This window comes from Botrytis sinoallii (genome assembly GCF_014898435.1).
Source record: "Botrytis sinoallii strain Bc 23 chromosome Unknown BSIN_004, whole genome shotgun sequence".
In the NCBI taxonomy this organism is placed as follows: Eukaryota; Fungi; Ascomycota; class Leotiomycetes; order Helotiales; family Sclerotiniaceae; genus Botrytis; species Botrytis sinoallii.
The window spans coordinates 844,225-860,498 of NW_024066031.1; the positions used below are offsets into that span (position 1 = coordinate 844,225).

At 42.0% G+C, this 16,274-nt stretch overlaps 5 protein-coding genes across 5 annotated transcripts; 2 read left to right on the forward strand and 3 right to left on the reverse strand.

The window, feature by feature from the left end:
- Positions 1-1,207: 1,207 nt before the first annotated feature.
- On the reverse strand, positions 1,208-3,286 carry EAF02_002759 (uncharacterized protein; the record flags this gene model as incomplete). Its single annotated transcript, XM_038898807.1, has 2 exons — positions 1,208-3,001; positions 3,053-3,286. 2 exons carry the CDS (start codon positions 3,284-3,286, stop codon positions 1,208-1,210), a joined length of 2,028 nt encoding a protein of 675 aa, XP_038761095.1.
- A 3,985-nt stretch (positions 3,287-7,271) lies between these two features.
- EAF02_002760 (uncharacterized protein) lies at positions 7,272-8,823 on the forward strand (the record flags this gene model as incomplete). Its single annotated transcript, XM_038898808.1, has 3 exons — positions 7,272-7,370; positions 7,440-8,187; positions 8,369-8,823. The coding sequence occupies 3 exons, from the start codon at positions 7,272-7,274 to the stop codon at positions 8,821-8,823; spliced, it is 1,302 nt and encodes a 433-aa protein (XP_038761096.1).
- A 2,552-nt stretch (positions 8,824-11,375) lies between these two features.
- Positions 11,376-11,778, reverse strand: EAF02_002761 (uncharacterized protein; the record flags this gene model as incomplete). Its single annotated transcript, XM_038898809.1, has 2 exons — positions 11,376-11,429; positions 11,479-11,778. The coding sequence occupies 2 exons, from the start codon at positions 11,776-11,778 to the stop codon at positions 11,376-11,378; spliced, it is 354 nt and encodes a 117-aa protein (XP_038761097.1).
- A 973-nt stretch (positions 11,779-12,751) lies between these two features.
- EAF02_002762 (uncharacterized protein) lies at positions 12,752-14,019 on the forward strand (the record flags this gene model as incomplete). Its single annotated transcript, XM_038898810.1, has 5 exons — positions 12,752-12,969; positions 13,022-13,089; positions 13,139-13,337; positions 13,410-13,852; positions 13,937-14,019. The coding sequence occupies 5 exons, from the start codon at positions 12,752-12,754 to the stop codon at positions 14,017-14,019; spliced, it is 1,011 nt and encodes a 336-aa protein (XP_038761098.1).
- Positions 14,020-14,760: 741 nt separating this feature from the next.
- Positions 14,761-15,814, reverse strand: EAF02_002763 (uncharacterized protein; the record flags this gene model as incomplete). Its single annotated transcript, XM_038898811.1, has 2 exons — positions 14,761-15,129; positions 15,182-15,814. 2 exons carry the CDS (start codon positions 15,812-15,814, stop codon positions 14,761-14,763), a joined length of 1,002 nt encoding a protein of 333 aa, XP_038761099.1.
- Positions 15,815-16,274: the final 460 nt, after the last annotated feature.

The window sequence follows — 16,274 nt, forward strand, 5'->3', positions numbered from 1 at the left end:
CGATACTGTAGCTCAATGATCAACGATCAATAACTAGAATAGCCGGCGCGATTCATATTTCCTTTTCTTTCCTTTGCTTTACTTGTCTTCCCCTTTGCTTCCAAATCTGGAGGTAGGATTCGTTGAATTTACAGAAATAACAAAAAAAAAAAAAAAAAAAAAACAGAAACACACTCATTCATTCATCATCGTGCAAATAAAATCTTCATCTCAACCTCATACCTGTGCTTTCATAATGGTGTGTATGAATCCGATAACTATATATAGTATTGCAACTCGACAAGATGCCTAGATAACTAACCTACCATTTCCTTCTCCTTTTCCTCCTTCTCTCCCCAACCCTCCCCCCAAAACACTCACACCTAACACCACCAAAAATTACCAAATTTTACACACACCAAAAACAATCAAACAACCCCATAAATTCCCTGTATGAAAGAATCACAATCTGTATTATCATTAAGTATTTACAAATTTGTCGTGTATCTTATTCACATCTCTATCTTCATCTTTCATCTTCATCTTCGTCATCTCTACATCCACATCACCTGACTTCAACCACCACTTCACCACTAAACTCTCCTCATCTTCTCTTCATCTCCCTACCCCATCATCAGAAATCCACTCACTTCTAGACTAGAAGTCGTCTACTCATACCATAGAAAACAAGCAATCAAAAAAACAGATAAAATAAACTTGTATATAATCAAGATTATTACTGTAGGTATAATCCAATCAATCAATCAGTCAATCATCCATCCATCCTGTTCTGTCCCATCCCATCCAATCCTAACCACGACAACTCTCGTTATCGATTTCCCAAACACCAGAACCCCTAACAAGTCCAAAACCAATCCAAAAACCTGAGCCCAGGCAAGGAAATGAAAAAGAAATGAAAGGAAAAAGGAAAAAAAGAAAGATACCACCACCAGATATATCAAATTCATTACTCATAACAGCCGTAACTTCTCAACGAAGAAAGGGATAAGAGATGGAAAAAAGATACACAAAGAAGAAAGAAAATGGAAATACGCCTGCCTATCTAGAAATCTGACGCCACGCGACAATTCATCAATTCAACTCACCAAATTGATGAATTATCGAAAGTATGACTGATGGCAGATAAGAAGAAGAAAAAAAGGAAAAGGAAAAGTTGTAATCACACTTTACTCGAACCATACCAGTATGAACAGAGTAGGAGTGATACCTAATTGAAAGACAAAGAAGGATCATAAGAAAAATTTACAGTATTGACACCAACAAGTGATTGATCATCAAAAACTTGAGGAAGAGAAGAAACAGGATCAAAGAATGCCACTGATGGGTCATTCATAGGAAAAGAAGAAAAGTCAAAGTTTGTTTGACCTGCAAAGTTCATTGATAAATCAATGTTCTGTTGCATCGAGTTGTCGAAGTTGATGTTGCTGGCAAAGTTTTGTGTGTTGATCGAGGGGTATACTGAGTGAATCGGAACTTTGTTAATGGTATTATCGAAATCAGTTGGTGCGTCATGATTTGGCGATAGATCGTTAAGCATACTCTCGTTCATGTCTTCATCATCGTTCTCATCGTCTTGTTGAGTGTAATCTGCTGCTGGCTCTTCCACCTCTTTGAACCAATTTTTCAATTCCGACATTGGAGGCCAATCTCCTCCAGCTTTTCCACCACGCTTTTGAGACTCCTCAACCTTACTGTTCTTGTTTCTACCCTTAGATTTGGGTTTGAAATGCGCTCTTCTAAGGTGTGCAGCTGCATTATAATATGCTCCATACTTCTTTTTCTGTGTCGCGCACGCCTTGCATTTTGAGAGTGGCAACACAGGCTTTTCGCGTCCTTGACTGCTCAGCGGTTCAATGCAAACCCACTTCTTCACCATTCTCTTATGTTGTCGATCGCAATGTCTTCGAAGCTCATGTTCGCCACGAAACCCATCAGGGTGCTCGTCACATAACTTGCAAAATACACGTTCGTGTTTTGGTCGTTGATAAGCACGCTTTTCGATAGCAACCTTATCATTTGTCACATCTTTCGAATCTTGTCGAGTCATTGATTGTGATGAGTTGACTCGTAATATCGAATTCTCTTCACAACCACCCTTAGGCATGAGTGGTCGCGCAGCGGCAATGTTACTAACTTGTAGCCGCTGCTTATTACGAGATGATGATGACATACTCGATGAAACACTTTCAATCGATTGTGATTTTTCCATCTGTTGAGCAAAAGGTGCAGAAATTTGAGACTGAGCAAAGGCTTCCGTACTAGGAAAAGAAAGAGAAAACTGAGAATCATTGCCAACACCACCAGCCCCAACAAGTAGTTGAGTCTGTTCCTCGTCGGAAGACCGACGACTATGATGAGAAGAACTATACTGAGGAGCAACGGGATAAACAGAATCATCATTGATACCTGTAGAAAAGGAATTGTTCGAATTGAACTTCATCATTTCAATACTTTCGACCAGAGGCTCATTAAAGAGACTATTTTGTCGACTCATGTTACTTGTGTACGTAGTTGCATCAGTAAGAGTCGTAGTTGTAGGCGTGCTAGGAATGTTGAATGACTGTCGCGATTGTTGAAGTTGCATAGGTGTTGAAGAATGCATCGATACCGGAGAAGGCGTAATCGAGAAAACTGGGGTAGGTGAGACACCAGTAAATCCGGTACGGAAGAGGAAGTCGCCGGGGTTTTCAAAACCTTGGGGAACCTCGAGAACTTGTTCTAATTCCGGTTTCCGTTGAGACATAGAGCGCTGAAGGGGGGAAGCCGAGGTTTGATGCGAGAAAGTGTAAGAGCTGTAGGGCTGATCTTGATTAACCCAAGCTTCGAGGGCGGGATTTCCTCGGCGGAGATCATTATGGAGGGGAGGGGGCATCGCGCCGTTCTGGGTAAATGGTAATCTTCCGGAGCGTGTAGATGCACTATTCATTGAGCTTGCTCGCATCATGACGGGCTCAGATTGTTGGGATATTGTACGCGATATTCCGGTTGCTTCCATCCGATCCTAAGTTTCGTTAGAGCCAGCTCAGGGAGGAAAACCACAGGGGACTCCTACAGAAGATGAGTGTCGGGCCATGGGAGCTCCACTGCTTGACATACTTCGGGGAACATTGTGTCTTCGTTGTGTTTGTTGTTTGTATATCGGGGATCTGTGATGGGGAAACGATGATGTCGACGCCGAGCCGGATGTGAGGGATGCGATTTGCGCTTGAATTTGTTCTTGCTGTGCCAGAAGGAATTGAAGTTGATCCTGATCTACCGAAGTATTGAGTCTTAACTGGGACGACATAGCAAGTGTCTATTAGAACTTGTTAGATAGTCTCCAAGGACTTTTCGAATCGCTGGTGTATGATAGTGGAGACTGTGTCGTCGCTTGCAACGTTGTCTGCAGCCTCACGTAGTTAGTAAAGAGCATGATCACCAGCATATTTCGTACAGTAGCGGGTGCAATGAAGAGGAGTTGAATGATGAACATTAGAACCCATGACATACGTATGGATGAAGGATGCACGTAACGATGTTACGAACGGTGAAGGTAATGATAGTTCGTCGTTTGGGAATATTGATATGACACTATGGTTGCGTGGGAAGATAGGGAGGCATAAAAGTAAGGCGAAAATAATGAAGTTAAGATTGTGGAAATGGGAAAGGCGAACTATGTATTGTATGGACAGCGCGACATGGTAAGATGGGGCTCATATGAAATTGAGTTCGGGATATGGATGACACGGCAGAAGAACGGATGAAGTGTGGGTTGGGATGACTCTGATGACGAGACAAATCAAACAGATTAAACAGATTAGGATGTTTCGAGGTCATACCAAAAAAGATATGATGGGGACGGGGGGGATATACCGATGTATGAGATGGATTGTATGGGTGAATGTATGGATGTATGGGACCTTTTCTTTATTTTTTTTGGAAGTATATGAGTGGATGGGTGGATGAGTGGATGCATGGGTGGATGTATGATTTTTCTTGGTATGCCAGGATAAGGTATGGGATAAGGATCAAAATAATGATAACGACTTGATTATCTGACCTACTTTACCACATTAGGAAAAGATGAAGTTTGTTGTGGATATGTGTGGATGTGTGACATTGGGTGTGGCATTGCGTGTGGTGGTTTCTGATTGTGGTTCAACTGTAGTGGGATGAAGATTGAAGGTCGTGAGTGAGGATGAGGGGATGAGGGGATGAGCGTATGGATGGTATGAGGGCGAGTGAAGGGCGTGGTCAAGATTCTATGGTGGATCGATTTCTCGTTGTTGTTGTTATTGTTATTATGATCATCATCATCATCATATCATGGCTATGATCACGATGTGGAGGGATGGGAGGCTTGCTGCGGTAGATTCCAAATGGTTCTAACGCTGCATAGCCAATACCTTGCTCCAGAACGTCTCTCCTTCTCTCTCTCTCGGTACATCGTACACTTCGCAGATTGTAATTTGTCCAAAAGAGAGATTGACAACATAGAAAGTCACACCAGGAAGTTACATGAGGATTCAAGCAGTTACACCAAACAAAAAAGAAAGATCGTAGGTACTACTAGGTGGTAGGTAGTAGGTAGCTATGTAAACACCAAAACTCTCCTCGGTGCTATTCTGCTCCATCCTGCTCCATCAATCTGCTTGGTATAATCTCACAGGCCAAGCAAATAGAAGCAAGACATTCTGCGTTTGATACTCCCCCACGTCCTGATAACTAATCATGCCATCCATCCATCATTCATCGATGATTTTCCCATTAGAAAGGATATTTTTGAGGGCATTCGCGGCATGAAGATTCTGTAAAAAGTCTTTCTTCCGAATCCTTTTCTGTACGTCAGTCGTCATGTACTCAGTCTAGAACTAATGATCGACTTCAATTCTTACCTTGACTTATAGCCACTACTTACATTGGTCTATTGAAAATGCTTAGGTTTGTCTCATGATCAACAACAACAATAATAATAATAGTAATAGCAATAAATATTCCTTTCTGCTTCGTATCGAAATTCTTCCGTTTTATTGGTTACGATAGAAGATCGTCAATCATAACATCAATCAAAAATTCGAAGCTTCACCCATGATATTACCTACCGAGCCACCTTTGAGTTATTACTAATTCCATACACCGAAGTCTTTTTATATCGCTCGATGAAGCCGAACTGGTTTCGAAACGTGATATATCCATCAAATCATCACATTCCTTGTAGACGATAGTATTTATTCATGCTATATACCTACCTATGTGTACCGATGTGTACCTATATATAGGTATATACCCATCGACCGAGATTCGAGAAGAAAGATTAGTTAGCATTCATCTCCCTTCAAAAGCCAATTAAAATAATAAGGGTCATCATTCATTTCCAACCATCAAAAATCCCCCTTCTAAACTCTTTCTAGAACTAGACGAGAAAGAAGAAAGGAAAGAAAAGTGAAGCAACGAGTAATGATCTTCCTGTCAAACTGCGGCTCATCCCGACTGGCTGACGACTAGTACAAGGTAGGGAGGTGTTGAAATTGGAAGAAATACCGAGATACCTACGAATCCGATTGTGCCTACCTACGCGCTCCTACGAGCTACTCCAATCCAAGCAGTTATGGATTTGAGTTCAAAGCTCAGAACAACCCTGGATGATTAGCTAAGGCATTCATTGTCGCTAGTCCGCCTCATAAATTTTTATACCACCATTTATGCCAATCAAAGGTAATTATGATTGGATAACATTGATCAATCTGAGTCGGAACTATTCGTTCTCGTTGACCTCGTAAACGTGTTCCACCACAGATTCGACACGTACGGTGATTATACGAACCAACGCATCACACTGTCTGAAAATGGTTCGCCCAGGTTATTACAACTTCCAAGGTTGCCTTAATCTTGACCACTTTTACTCAAATAACCTTGATGTCCACCCATCAGCCATCAGCCATCGGCCACAAGCCATCAGCCATCACCCCCATCACCATCACCATCACCCATCAATTATCAAATAATCCCGTCCCGAGAATAACCCATCATCACAACTATCAACATGCTAGGTATCCTTTCGCTTCTTCAGAACGGGCTCTCGGTTGACTCGGTTCTGCGTTGTAACTTGTAATCAACAACACAAGCTGAGATATATCTTCTCCCAATCAACCCAAGCCTACACTACTACAATTGATGATTGGTAAGATCAGTAATAATTACACAAACATAACAAATTCCTGCTTTCTCGTCGGGCGTAGCCGCTTTATTACCTCTGCATATCGGGCAACTGGTTTTGGCTTGTATGGTATGGCCAGGACGTAGCCATCATTCATAGGTATTGTTTGTGATGGCTGTGTGCAAACCCCACGAATACGCGGCATTCTCTCATCCCCCATGTTGTCAGACCAAGGTACGCTGTATACCGTATACGTAAGGTACGAAAAGGCTTTGGAGGCATTGCGTTACCCGTAGCATAATCATCACACCCTTTTGTAAGCTCTCTCGCGTGGACTGCACGATGTTGTGGTGCCCAACATCTCGCTGGCCTTTTCTGGCCGTGATCTGAGAGTTTGTTGGATCTGCCGGATGTATTTTTGGCTTGGACACTTTGCATGGAGTATTGAGTATATTGTATTTTTGGCTTGGACACTTTGCATGGTGTATTGAGTATATTGTACCTTTGTTCTGGACCCGAGTCGATAGTCGGAATGCAACCTTCCACGGCATGAGAGAGAAGGGAAATGTGATCTTGTCATCTTGAGCAGATATGCCTTGTAAAGAGCCTGATCTATACCCATCGGCGATGCCCGGTAAATGGATTGATGCCCAGACTCTAAATTGACTTCAAAGTCAAGACTTCCAACAGCTCTATGGACAATATTTCGTTCTCCTAACTCCTTGGATGTGTAAGATTCCTCGAAACCTCCGTTTGACTCTTTTGAACCATAACACGTGACGGCAACCGCATCACCCTTCTGATTATCAAAAGATGTTACATTTTGTTGCATATCGCACCGTTGGCCGGTCAAAAATGCTATTCTCGGTATAATCTACGTTCATACATGCATTCTATTGCGAAAAGTAGATCACTTCCTCTGAGTCAAATCAGTGAGTTCATGTCATGTGCCAGTTCGGAGAAACTTGCCGGTTAAAAATAAATATGTTTATCCGAACCCCGCTGCGACACTAGCATGCACTTGACTTGCTAGTAGATGATGACAGCTTTGTGGAAATGCGATCATAGCTTGTGAACTTCGTTCCTTATCAATGGAATTTTGTCCATTTGAAATTCGCAATTGCCATACAGCACGATGCGTAAATCAATTCCAGCTTTGTTAGCTACAGCCTCAATAACATTAGCTAGTCAAAATGTGTTCAGTGTTCACGATGACTTACTTGCATTTCCACAGGTATGCGCAAGCCCAGCGAAATCATAAGCCATTCTACTACAAAGTCGTCAAAAACTCACGAAACAATAGTATGAGGTAGTATTCTCAAATGAAATTCCTTCGCAAGAGGAAGCATATTTTATCGTCAATCATCCCCATTCGCCTGTCAGATTTTTAGGAAATCAAGAAGATCTTAAAAGCATACAATCGTCTCAACACCCTATTCAAGATGATTCGACCGATCATGAATCCGAGCCTCCCAAACAAACCCACGAGCTCATGTATCTACATGGTGAAGCGCATGTATGCACAATTCCCATAGTTTCTCTGCCTCCGCGAAACGAAACCTCAGAAGCCGAAGCTCGCGCTGCTGAACAAAAAGAACTTGCTAGAGCAACCGATCGTGGTTGGGAACTACTTCAAGATTTGGAGAAAAATTGTCTATATTTCGTATCCGGATGGTGGTCATATTCGTTCTGCTACAATAACGAAATCACACAATTTCATCAACTGCCCGCACAACCCGGAAAGGCGGCATTCCCACCCCAACCGGATCCATCAGCCCAAGAATTTGTTCTCGGAAAGGCGAAGGCATCACCAAAAAGCAAGAGTAAAGAGGACGAATGGGGCAATCAAATAGAAGCGCATGAGACACCCAAAAATGGGGAATCACCAAAAACGGAATTACAAGTCAAGGGCGACATGCGCTACCTCGTTCAGAAAATGGAAGGCGGCACAATCTGCGATCTTACAGGCAAGCCCCGCCAAGTCGAAGTTCAATTTCACTGCAATCCTAATGTCAAGGATCGTATTGGATATATCAAGGAAATGACTACATGTTCATACTTGATGGTTGTATATACACCCCGCCTTTGCGACGACGTAGCATTCATGCCACCTAAAGCAGAGAAAGCCAACAGCATAGTCTGCAAACCTGTAGCCTACCAACAATCCCAATCCATATTGATCCAACTCTATCACCTCTTCACCCTCCTTGGCCTATCCTAAAAATCCCATAGTCATTGGCGGGGTAACCGTCGGCGCAGGTAAATATGTCGGTAAAGAAGGACAACGTCTACCTATCCCCCCAGACTTTGGAGATGGTGACAGCGGAAGCCGGACAGAAATCATTGCACGTGGCAAAATCAAGGCCCAGGGAGGGAAGGTCGAAGTTATTAATCCGAAATCACTGGAATCAATGGATCTCGACCCAAAAATGATCGAAAAATTACAGGAGGAAGTCAAGAAGCTGGCAGGCGATAAGGGCTGGAAAATTGAGGTTGTCGATGCACCAGGACAGGTTAGAGAAATCTTGGGAATTGTCGAGGATGATGGAGGACAGGGCCATCAAAAGGGACCCGGAAAACCTATCGAGGGGGGATCCAAGGAGGATGGTGATAAGAAAGATAGTAATGTATATGAAGATGAAGATGTTGAAGAAGGTAGCGAGGAAATATTCAAGGATGAATTATGAGGCTTCACATCTTTTTAAATAAGGACTCGGCGGGGGGGCGTAACGGATTTGTTTCACAGATATGATGTAATACATTGGGAAATAAAAGATTGTTATATATATACTTGAGTGGTTTTATTGTGATCGTAAAAGTACTGGGGTGGTTGGGTATTTGATCCACCTATGATGGGTCTTTAAGGGGATTCGCTGTGAGTGGGACACGCATTTGTTTCTCGTCTGGAAGTAAATGTGATGTGATATTCAATGAGTATTGTACATATGGCTAGATGTTCATGGAAGTATATGAAGGGGGTGGGATCTTGATAGATATTCCTCGACCTTTAGGTTTGTAGGTTGGTGGTTTGTAGGTTGGTGGTTTGTAGGTTGGTGGTTTTGTAGGTCGGTGGGTCTATAGATTTGTGAGATTATATGTTTATAGGATCTAGTTGTTGTTCTTGTCTCTTCGATGAGTGTATGGATGGATGGATGGATAGATGGATAAAGTAGGATAGTGGAAGCAGATACATTGGGTACCTAAGTTTTCTGTATGGGTGGGTTTCTAGGTGGGTAGAATATGGGGAGGACGAGGGAGGAAAGGAGGAAAGGAGGAAAGGAACGAAGATAGTAGTGGAAACTATCTATTGGGATTTCACATCGAGAAATCTATATTGAGGTGAATAGCTATCTCTCGATCAAATATTCTATACCTTCCGTTCTCCTCCGCATTTAATTTTCATACAATTGGAAAGCCTAGGTATAGATTCGATATCTCGATTATCTATGCAAAGGTAAGCATGATAGATACAGTATTAGGGCACAGATAGTAGCCGATCACTCAAATCACACCAAAACTCATCATTAAAACCAATAAATTTCAATACAATTGAATAAAAATTTGTAACTTTTGTTTATATGAATTTATTCACTTTTAATTATAGATTTCGAAAAAATTCGTAGTGTATTTTTGAAATTTTAAATGATTATATTATATAGATTTGAAATATGGAAATTTTAGGAATTCAGAATTTACTAGTAAAATAAGCGAAATTTGAAGAACTTTTATAAGCTATTATTTCAATAACAAATTTCTGATTATTTAATTTATATTAAAACTTAAAAAATTGAGAATATAGATTATTAATATATAAATAATATACATAAAAAGATTTAATTAAAAAAATGATTATAAATATTAATAAATGATTATACAAAATGTAGTAAATCGCTATTTTTTGGTGTGATTTAGGTAATCGGCCACTATCTGTGCACAGTGACTGTACACGAAGCGATTACTCATTATGGGAAAATAAAAAGATAGAAATAAGTAAATTCCTCCTCCTCTTCATCTCCCTCTTTCCCATGATCTATGATCTCCACGCTGATAGGCAAATTCAATGGAAGCGATTTCCTCCCGCTTTACTTCTGCGCGCTGAGCTGACTGAGTTTCTGCATTTTCTTCATTTGAATGTTTTTGGACGTGGAGGAGGTGTTGTGTGTGAAGTATCGAGCTGATAGGCACTAGTATATTTCTCCGGGTCTTGTCTCATTATTTGCAAAGTCCTCTGATTTTCGCGGAGACGATTTCTGGCTTTGATAAGAGCATGCAGTACGAAGATGAGGATAGTTTGCTGCGCTAGGGTACATAGAATGGTCCCTGTCATCGTGATCATGGTGCTTGCGGTGGCGATGTCTTCTCGACATACATATTCGGTTCTGTTGATTGGAATGCCGCGTTTGGTGTGCTGCTGTAGATGTGAGGTTGAAGTGTGTGGTTGATGAGAATTGAGGTTCTGTCCATGAGAAGGGAAGTGCTGTTGAAGATGATGGATGTCAGGTTAGATATGGTGGAGTGGTTGTGAGTTTGTGGGGGGGTAAGGTAGACTTTGGGTTCGGTGATGGTTTGTGTTTTCGATGGGTTGGGGGAGGAGATGAGATGTATATGCAGAATCATACCAAACTATGTACCATGATCAAGTCTTGATTTTGTCAAAAGATAAGCTCATCGATGACACTAGCCTCTCGAGATTTGTCATTTCCGTCTGTTCAATTTGACTATGTATTTGCGTCAAGAAAGATGCTGATTAGCAGAGCTTTTCAAGCAATGGTGGGCTTTCCAGTTTCAAATAGTGCTCTAAGATGCAATTGAATACAGCAGCCTACCAAAATATTGATAATAATAAGAGATCGAACAATATCTCACCACGTATACGCGATGAATCACTGTGGTTTGAATGCAAAAATTAAAGTAGGTAGATGAAATAAATGGGGAAAGGAAAGTGCATCGAGGCAGATGATTGTAATTCGAAAAGGGGTCTGAATACTCCAGGGTGGGGTGGTTGCAGAAGACAGATAAGGCGTTGAAAGATGCCAGAACGAAGTAGTATATTATGTCAACTGGTTCATTCCGAGCTGAAAGACAGGGAATTCTTCTTAGAACGTGGCTGCATTTCTGTCCTCAGATATTCATTCCAAGATCATAGGAATCAAACTTCCGATCGTAAAAAGCAATGTCTTATTTCTGCTCGCCGCATATTCTTCTCGACAGTAACGCTAGCACATAGGCTTCACCGGACTCAATAATCCTCCAGCTTATAAACTTCATAAGCCGGTTCCTCATATGGATGAACCTTAACAAACGCATTAGGAACGAGAAGCACGATAACATAAGAATCAAACTTGCTTCTTCAAAGCTGCAACCGCATTTCTGATGGTCTCCTCGCCTACACACAGGGTTTCGAACCTGACTTCTTGCACCTCTTCCAACGCACCTACAGTTCCGATATTTGGATTTGCGGTATCACCTGGTCGAAATTGAGCAGTGCCTATCGTAGCCCAACAACATTCAGTATAATTTCCAGGGCCTGGATAACGTCCAGCTCCGGCGGCGAAGATAGCAGCTTTGCAGGCTGGAAGTCCTGATGGTGGGACGAAAAATATCAGCTTGAAGCGCTTGGGTACGGCGGAGAGCGCTGTCATGTTTATGGATTGAAGTTTAAGAGGCCTCAATTAACAAAGATAGGTACATGTCGGTTGTCGTCGACGATATCATGGTAAACAAACGGACACGGACAATGAATTTGTGGGGTTCTGTTTGGCCCCCACGCCTACTTGTTGTTCAAACAAATAACAAGCTTTGTGAACCCATGAGACATTGACCATGATCTAACATATCACGACACATGTATCTTCTCATGCTGTCAGATTAGCTTTCTCAAAAAAAGTTCTACTATTGATAATTGTGGAGTCTATAAAACTCAACACTTCCACGGCTAGAGCGTTTTTTCCATTTTACAGCCTCGAAAACTGCTCTTCTGCAGTTATCAATCATCCCAGCATGTGAATTTTGGAGCGAGTTACATTACTGCCGTTATTGTGGATCTTTTGATTTACAAAAGCAAGAAACGCTACTTTACAACGATTATCAGCCTCACCGCTGAAAGGATGGATGACTTCGTACCTGCCTTTAGCCTGAAAATTACTTCCCGGTTCATGACAACCTGGGTTTCCCGAGCCGCACACGAGCTGCACTGAAGATTTCTACATGGCTATACGAGGTTGCATCAAGGCTTCTCTTCATTGATTCGAGGATGTGAAGAGAGCTGACTAGTAGGACTTGCCAAGGCTGCATGACTGCGGGGTAATTACTGTGTAGATTCGGGTTGATCAGCATTACTTGCATTGAACCTGCAGTAATATGCTTAAAGCTTAACTGATTTCACAGACATATTAAATTGATTCAATAGCTTCTTCTTGGCTACAGCCATTGATAAACGCTGAATGACAACGGTTTCCACATTTATCTGAGTCTGACATGAGGTCGATATAGATATATGAGGTCTCAATTCCAACAAGACTTGAGATGAACAGAAGATAATCTTCCATATAATTGACAAGCATTATCAAAACTTTCCATTGCTCAATTTGAGTCGGAATATTCCGCATCGTTATAATGATTTCATCACTTCCCACTCTTGGGTTCTTTCTAGTTCTTGCGGATGTCACAAATGCTGCCTTTAAACCCCCATTTAACAATACTCTTGAAAAGGGAGTAGCGACTGAATGCAAGACTTGTCCATATTCGCTTTGCACCAATAAGGAATACTACGATTACGACACTGTTGTTTCGCTCATCTGCTGGACTACTGGTACAGTCATCGATGGTGATAGGTAAGATTCAATTCCAAATGTGAGCTACTATATAGAATACTAAAAATTCTAGTACGTGGTTGAGAACAAGCGATGACTGCTATGTAACCCAATACGACCTCGCCGATTACGCTGGAGAATGTATGTATTCCTGTAGCTCAGATTTGAATACCACTAACACTAGATACAGATGAAACCGACCTCAGCTTTTGTGGCCAAGATTCTACTGTTGAGCATATAACAACCGCTCCTGCAACCACAAAATATAATACCGAATGCAATATCTGTGATGATAATGCGAGTTGTGAGGTTATCAAATATCTGAAATATGGAACTGATATTACGGTGACTTGCTGGACTGATCTTGGAGATCTCGTGATCAATGATAGGTATATCCCCATCTTCAACCTCTTTTCTTCCCATCTCACTGCAGATCAAACAGCTGACAGCGACGGAAATAGTACCTGGTTGAAAACCACAGATAATTGCTATGTGGCACAAATTGGTCTCGAAGAGCCCGCCGATAAATCAGAGCTTGACTATTGCGGCCCAGTAGGCTTTATTCAAGTAAACTACACGACACCGGAGAAACGTGCACCTTCCCCACTCAATTCTAACGAGAACTCACATGCCTCTCTCGCTAAGCACTCGCCCCCTTCCTCGTCTCACGATCTTAATAAACGGTACCTCCTCAACATCACAGTTGGCGAAGATTACGCTCCTTGCTACAGTACCCACTCCTCAGCAAGTCAATTGGTCAAGAGTTATGAATGGGATCATGGTGTTTTGGTACAATGCTATGTGAATAGTTTCGAAAATACAAATCCGAATGAGACGTATTGGTATTTTACGACGGATTTTTGTTATGTGAGAGAGGTAGATTTCTGGGAGAGTTTGTTTGATCGTGAGTTATTTTTCTCTTTCTTAGTGACACGTGGAAGCGCAAAAGGGGAAAGGTGAAGAAGGATGATATGCTAATCTGAGATAGAATATCGATTCCCAAATTGCGATTTGTTTGATGGTGGAGATGGAAGTGGGGATACAGTTGCTACTCGTGAAGTTTCTGATTAGAACAATACCGCTGAAGCTTCGCTTTGAGTTACTTATGTTTTAATTGTGGTTTTGGGATTTTCACATCTGTCATTAAGAGAATTGTCTGCTGTGCATCACCTGTGTGTCTACTATACCTTTAAAAAGGCTGCTATACTGAAAATCAAGCAATTATTGAAGATCAGCCATAGCCACCCGTTGCTTGATTGTCATAGCCCCTATCTATGTTACTTGTTATGTGTACTGTACAGCTCGCCATCGAAGCATAGCCCAGATTTATTACCTCTCTTCGATGTGGAGAAATAGAAGACTGTGTACTCAGCTAGATAATGCCTGTCGCATACATTGTAGTATGCTTTATTTTGAATGTTTTTTTTATTTAGACAAGTGAATGCAATAAATAAATAGCGATTATTGTCTTTCGGTGGCTACTTCGCCCTTCGATGGTCCAATGAAACATTCGAATGTCCTGCCCGATTGCATTTTCTGATCGTTGTGTGTTGGCATTACCTCGGCCACTTCTTCGCTGAAAAATATTACCTAGGAATTCCGGCCTCATTGTTCTCTCGGGTCTAAACTATGGAAAAACTAAAAAGCTATATCGTCTCGGTTCTAATGGTCTGGGGACAGCTGTTGTGATTGACAAGCTACCTCATCCCTTGGAAATAAGAGAGCTTTAGTAGAACATTTGAATTATGGTTCTAACTACGGGCATATAAATTCCATGCTAATACTCTACTATATTCCAATGATTATCAAAGTCTATGCGAATATTTCTTGCAGTGGTGTCTGGTCCTGGCTAATTTTGATCCACTCCATACTCTTCTTCCACAGTCTCAATTGCTTCTCTTCATCTTGGCTCTCTGGCGAGCTTTCATCCTTGTTCAACATAACATAATAGCCACTTGACCCACGGTACTCTTTCCCAACTGAGATATCAATCAGATCTGCAGCTGCGACCTTGGTGTTGCGCAATGTTGGAACTAGATATTTCAAGAGGGGTTGCAATGGACCCAGTACTCCTCTCATCAAAAACCACCACGCAGATGGTACACCAGAATTCATACATCGTGAATCAGTAAGTCCACCGGGATCCATGGCCACTGCTGAAATCTTGCTTAGCAATGGGTCCTAAAAATCACCAGTAAGTAAGTGTTCAAGCAACATTTGGTTCTAATAATACCTTGGAAAGTCTTTTGTTCAATTGATACATCCCCATAATTGCTGCCACTTTCGACAACCCATATCTTTGAAACCCACGACCAACTTCCTCTCCAATTTGATCTGGTGCGGGATGAACAAGAAGCTCCAAATCGTCAGGGAGGTTTGGGGAAAACTTTTCAAGGCCACTCTTTCCAGGGTAATGTGAGTCGCTTCCAAGAATGACAATCTTACCGCCGTCCGGCCAAAATGAGCCCAACAATCTCAAGACTACTGCAAGGTGGGCAAGATGATTGACAGCCAATGAACTCTCGTAGTTATCCGAGGTGAACTTTAAACCATCGGAAATGCTCCACGTGAAAGCATTGCAGATTATAGCTGCGAGCGGAGGCAATCTGCCTGCAGTAATGTTCGCCTTGATGACACCAGCGTAGCTCTCCACAGCGGCTAATGAGCCAAGGTCAAGTGTATGAATAATTGATCGATCTTCAGGAAAATTAGATAGCGTTTTACGAAGCCTTTGAGTGTTCTCGTCGGATGCATTGCGGACGGTCAACACGGCGGTGTATTCTGGATATCTCGTGAGGAGGTATTCTATCGAGGGAATTGCAAGGGAGCTATTAGCGCCTGTAATGAGAACTGTACCACCTTCCATAATGATGAGGGGTGTCGGTTAAAAGGTATGCCACTGAAAGCCAGCGACTTTGGTACCATTATAAATGCCCATCATTGCTACTCTGAAGCGTTAGCGGCGTTCAGCAACTGCTGACAACTGCTGATAAATATTTACGCGTCGTGGTCAGATTCCGGTGTAGTGCAGCCGGCTTTACTGCCTAAAGGACCTGCATATGTAAGCAATGGCCCATTCGTACCGCAACTGTGCCACATCTTGAGTTCTCCAATGAGACCCATGCTGACTCTTCGTTTGCATTGAAATATATGGTCCTTGACGCACTTTTGTCTCTTCTGATCTTTCTTCATCGTTTCACTTCGCATTGTATCATACGACATTTGCTGTACTTATATCCTCGGTCTCATAAATGAAGAACGTGTGCAGGTAGAAAAATCGGGAGATATGAAGTGTGAGTGTGGGGTTAAGTGGTCAGGGTGTATAG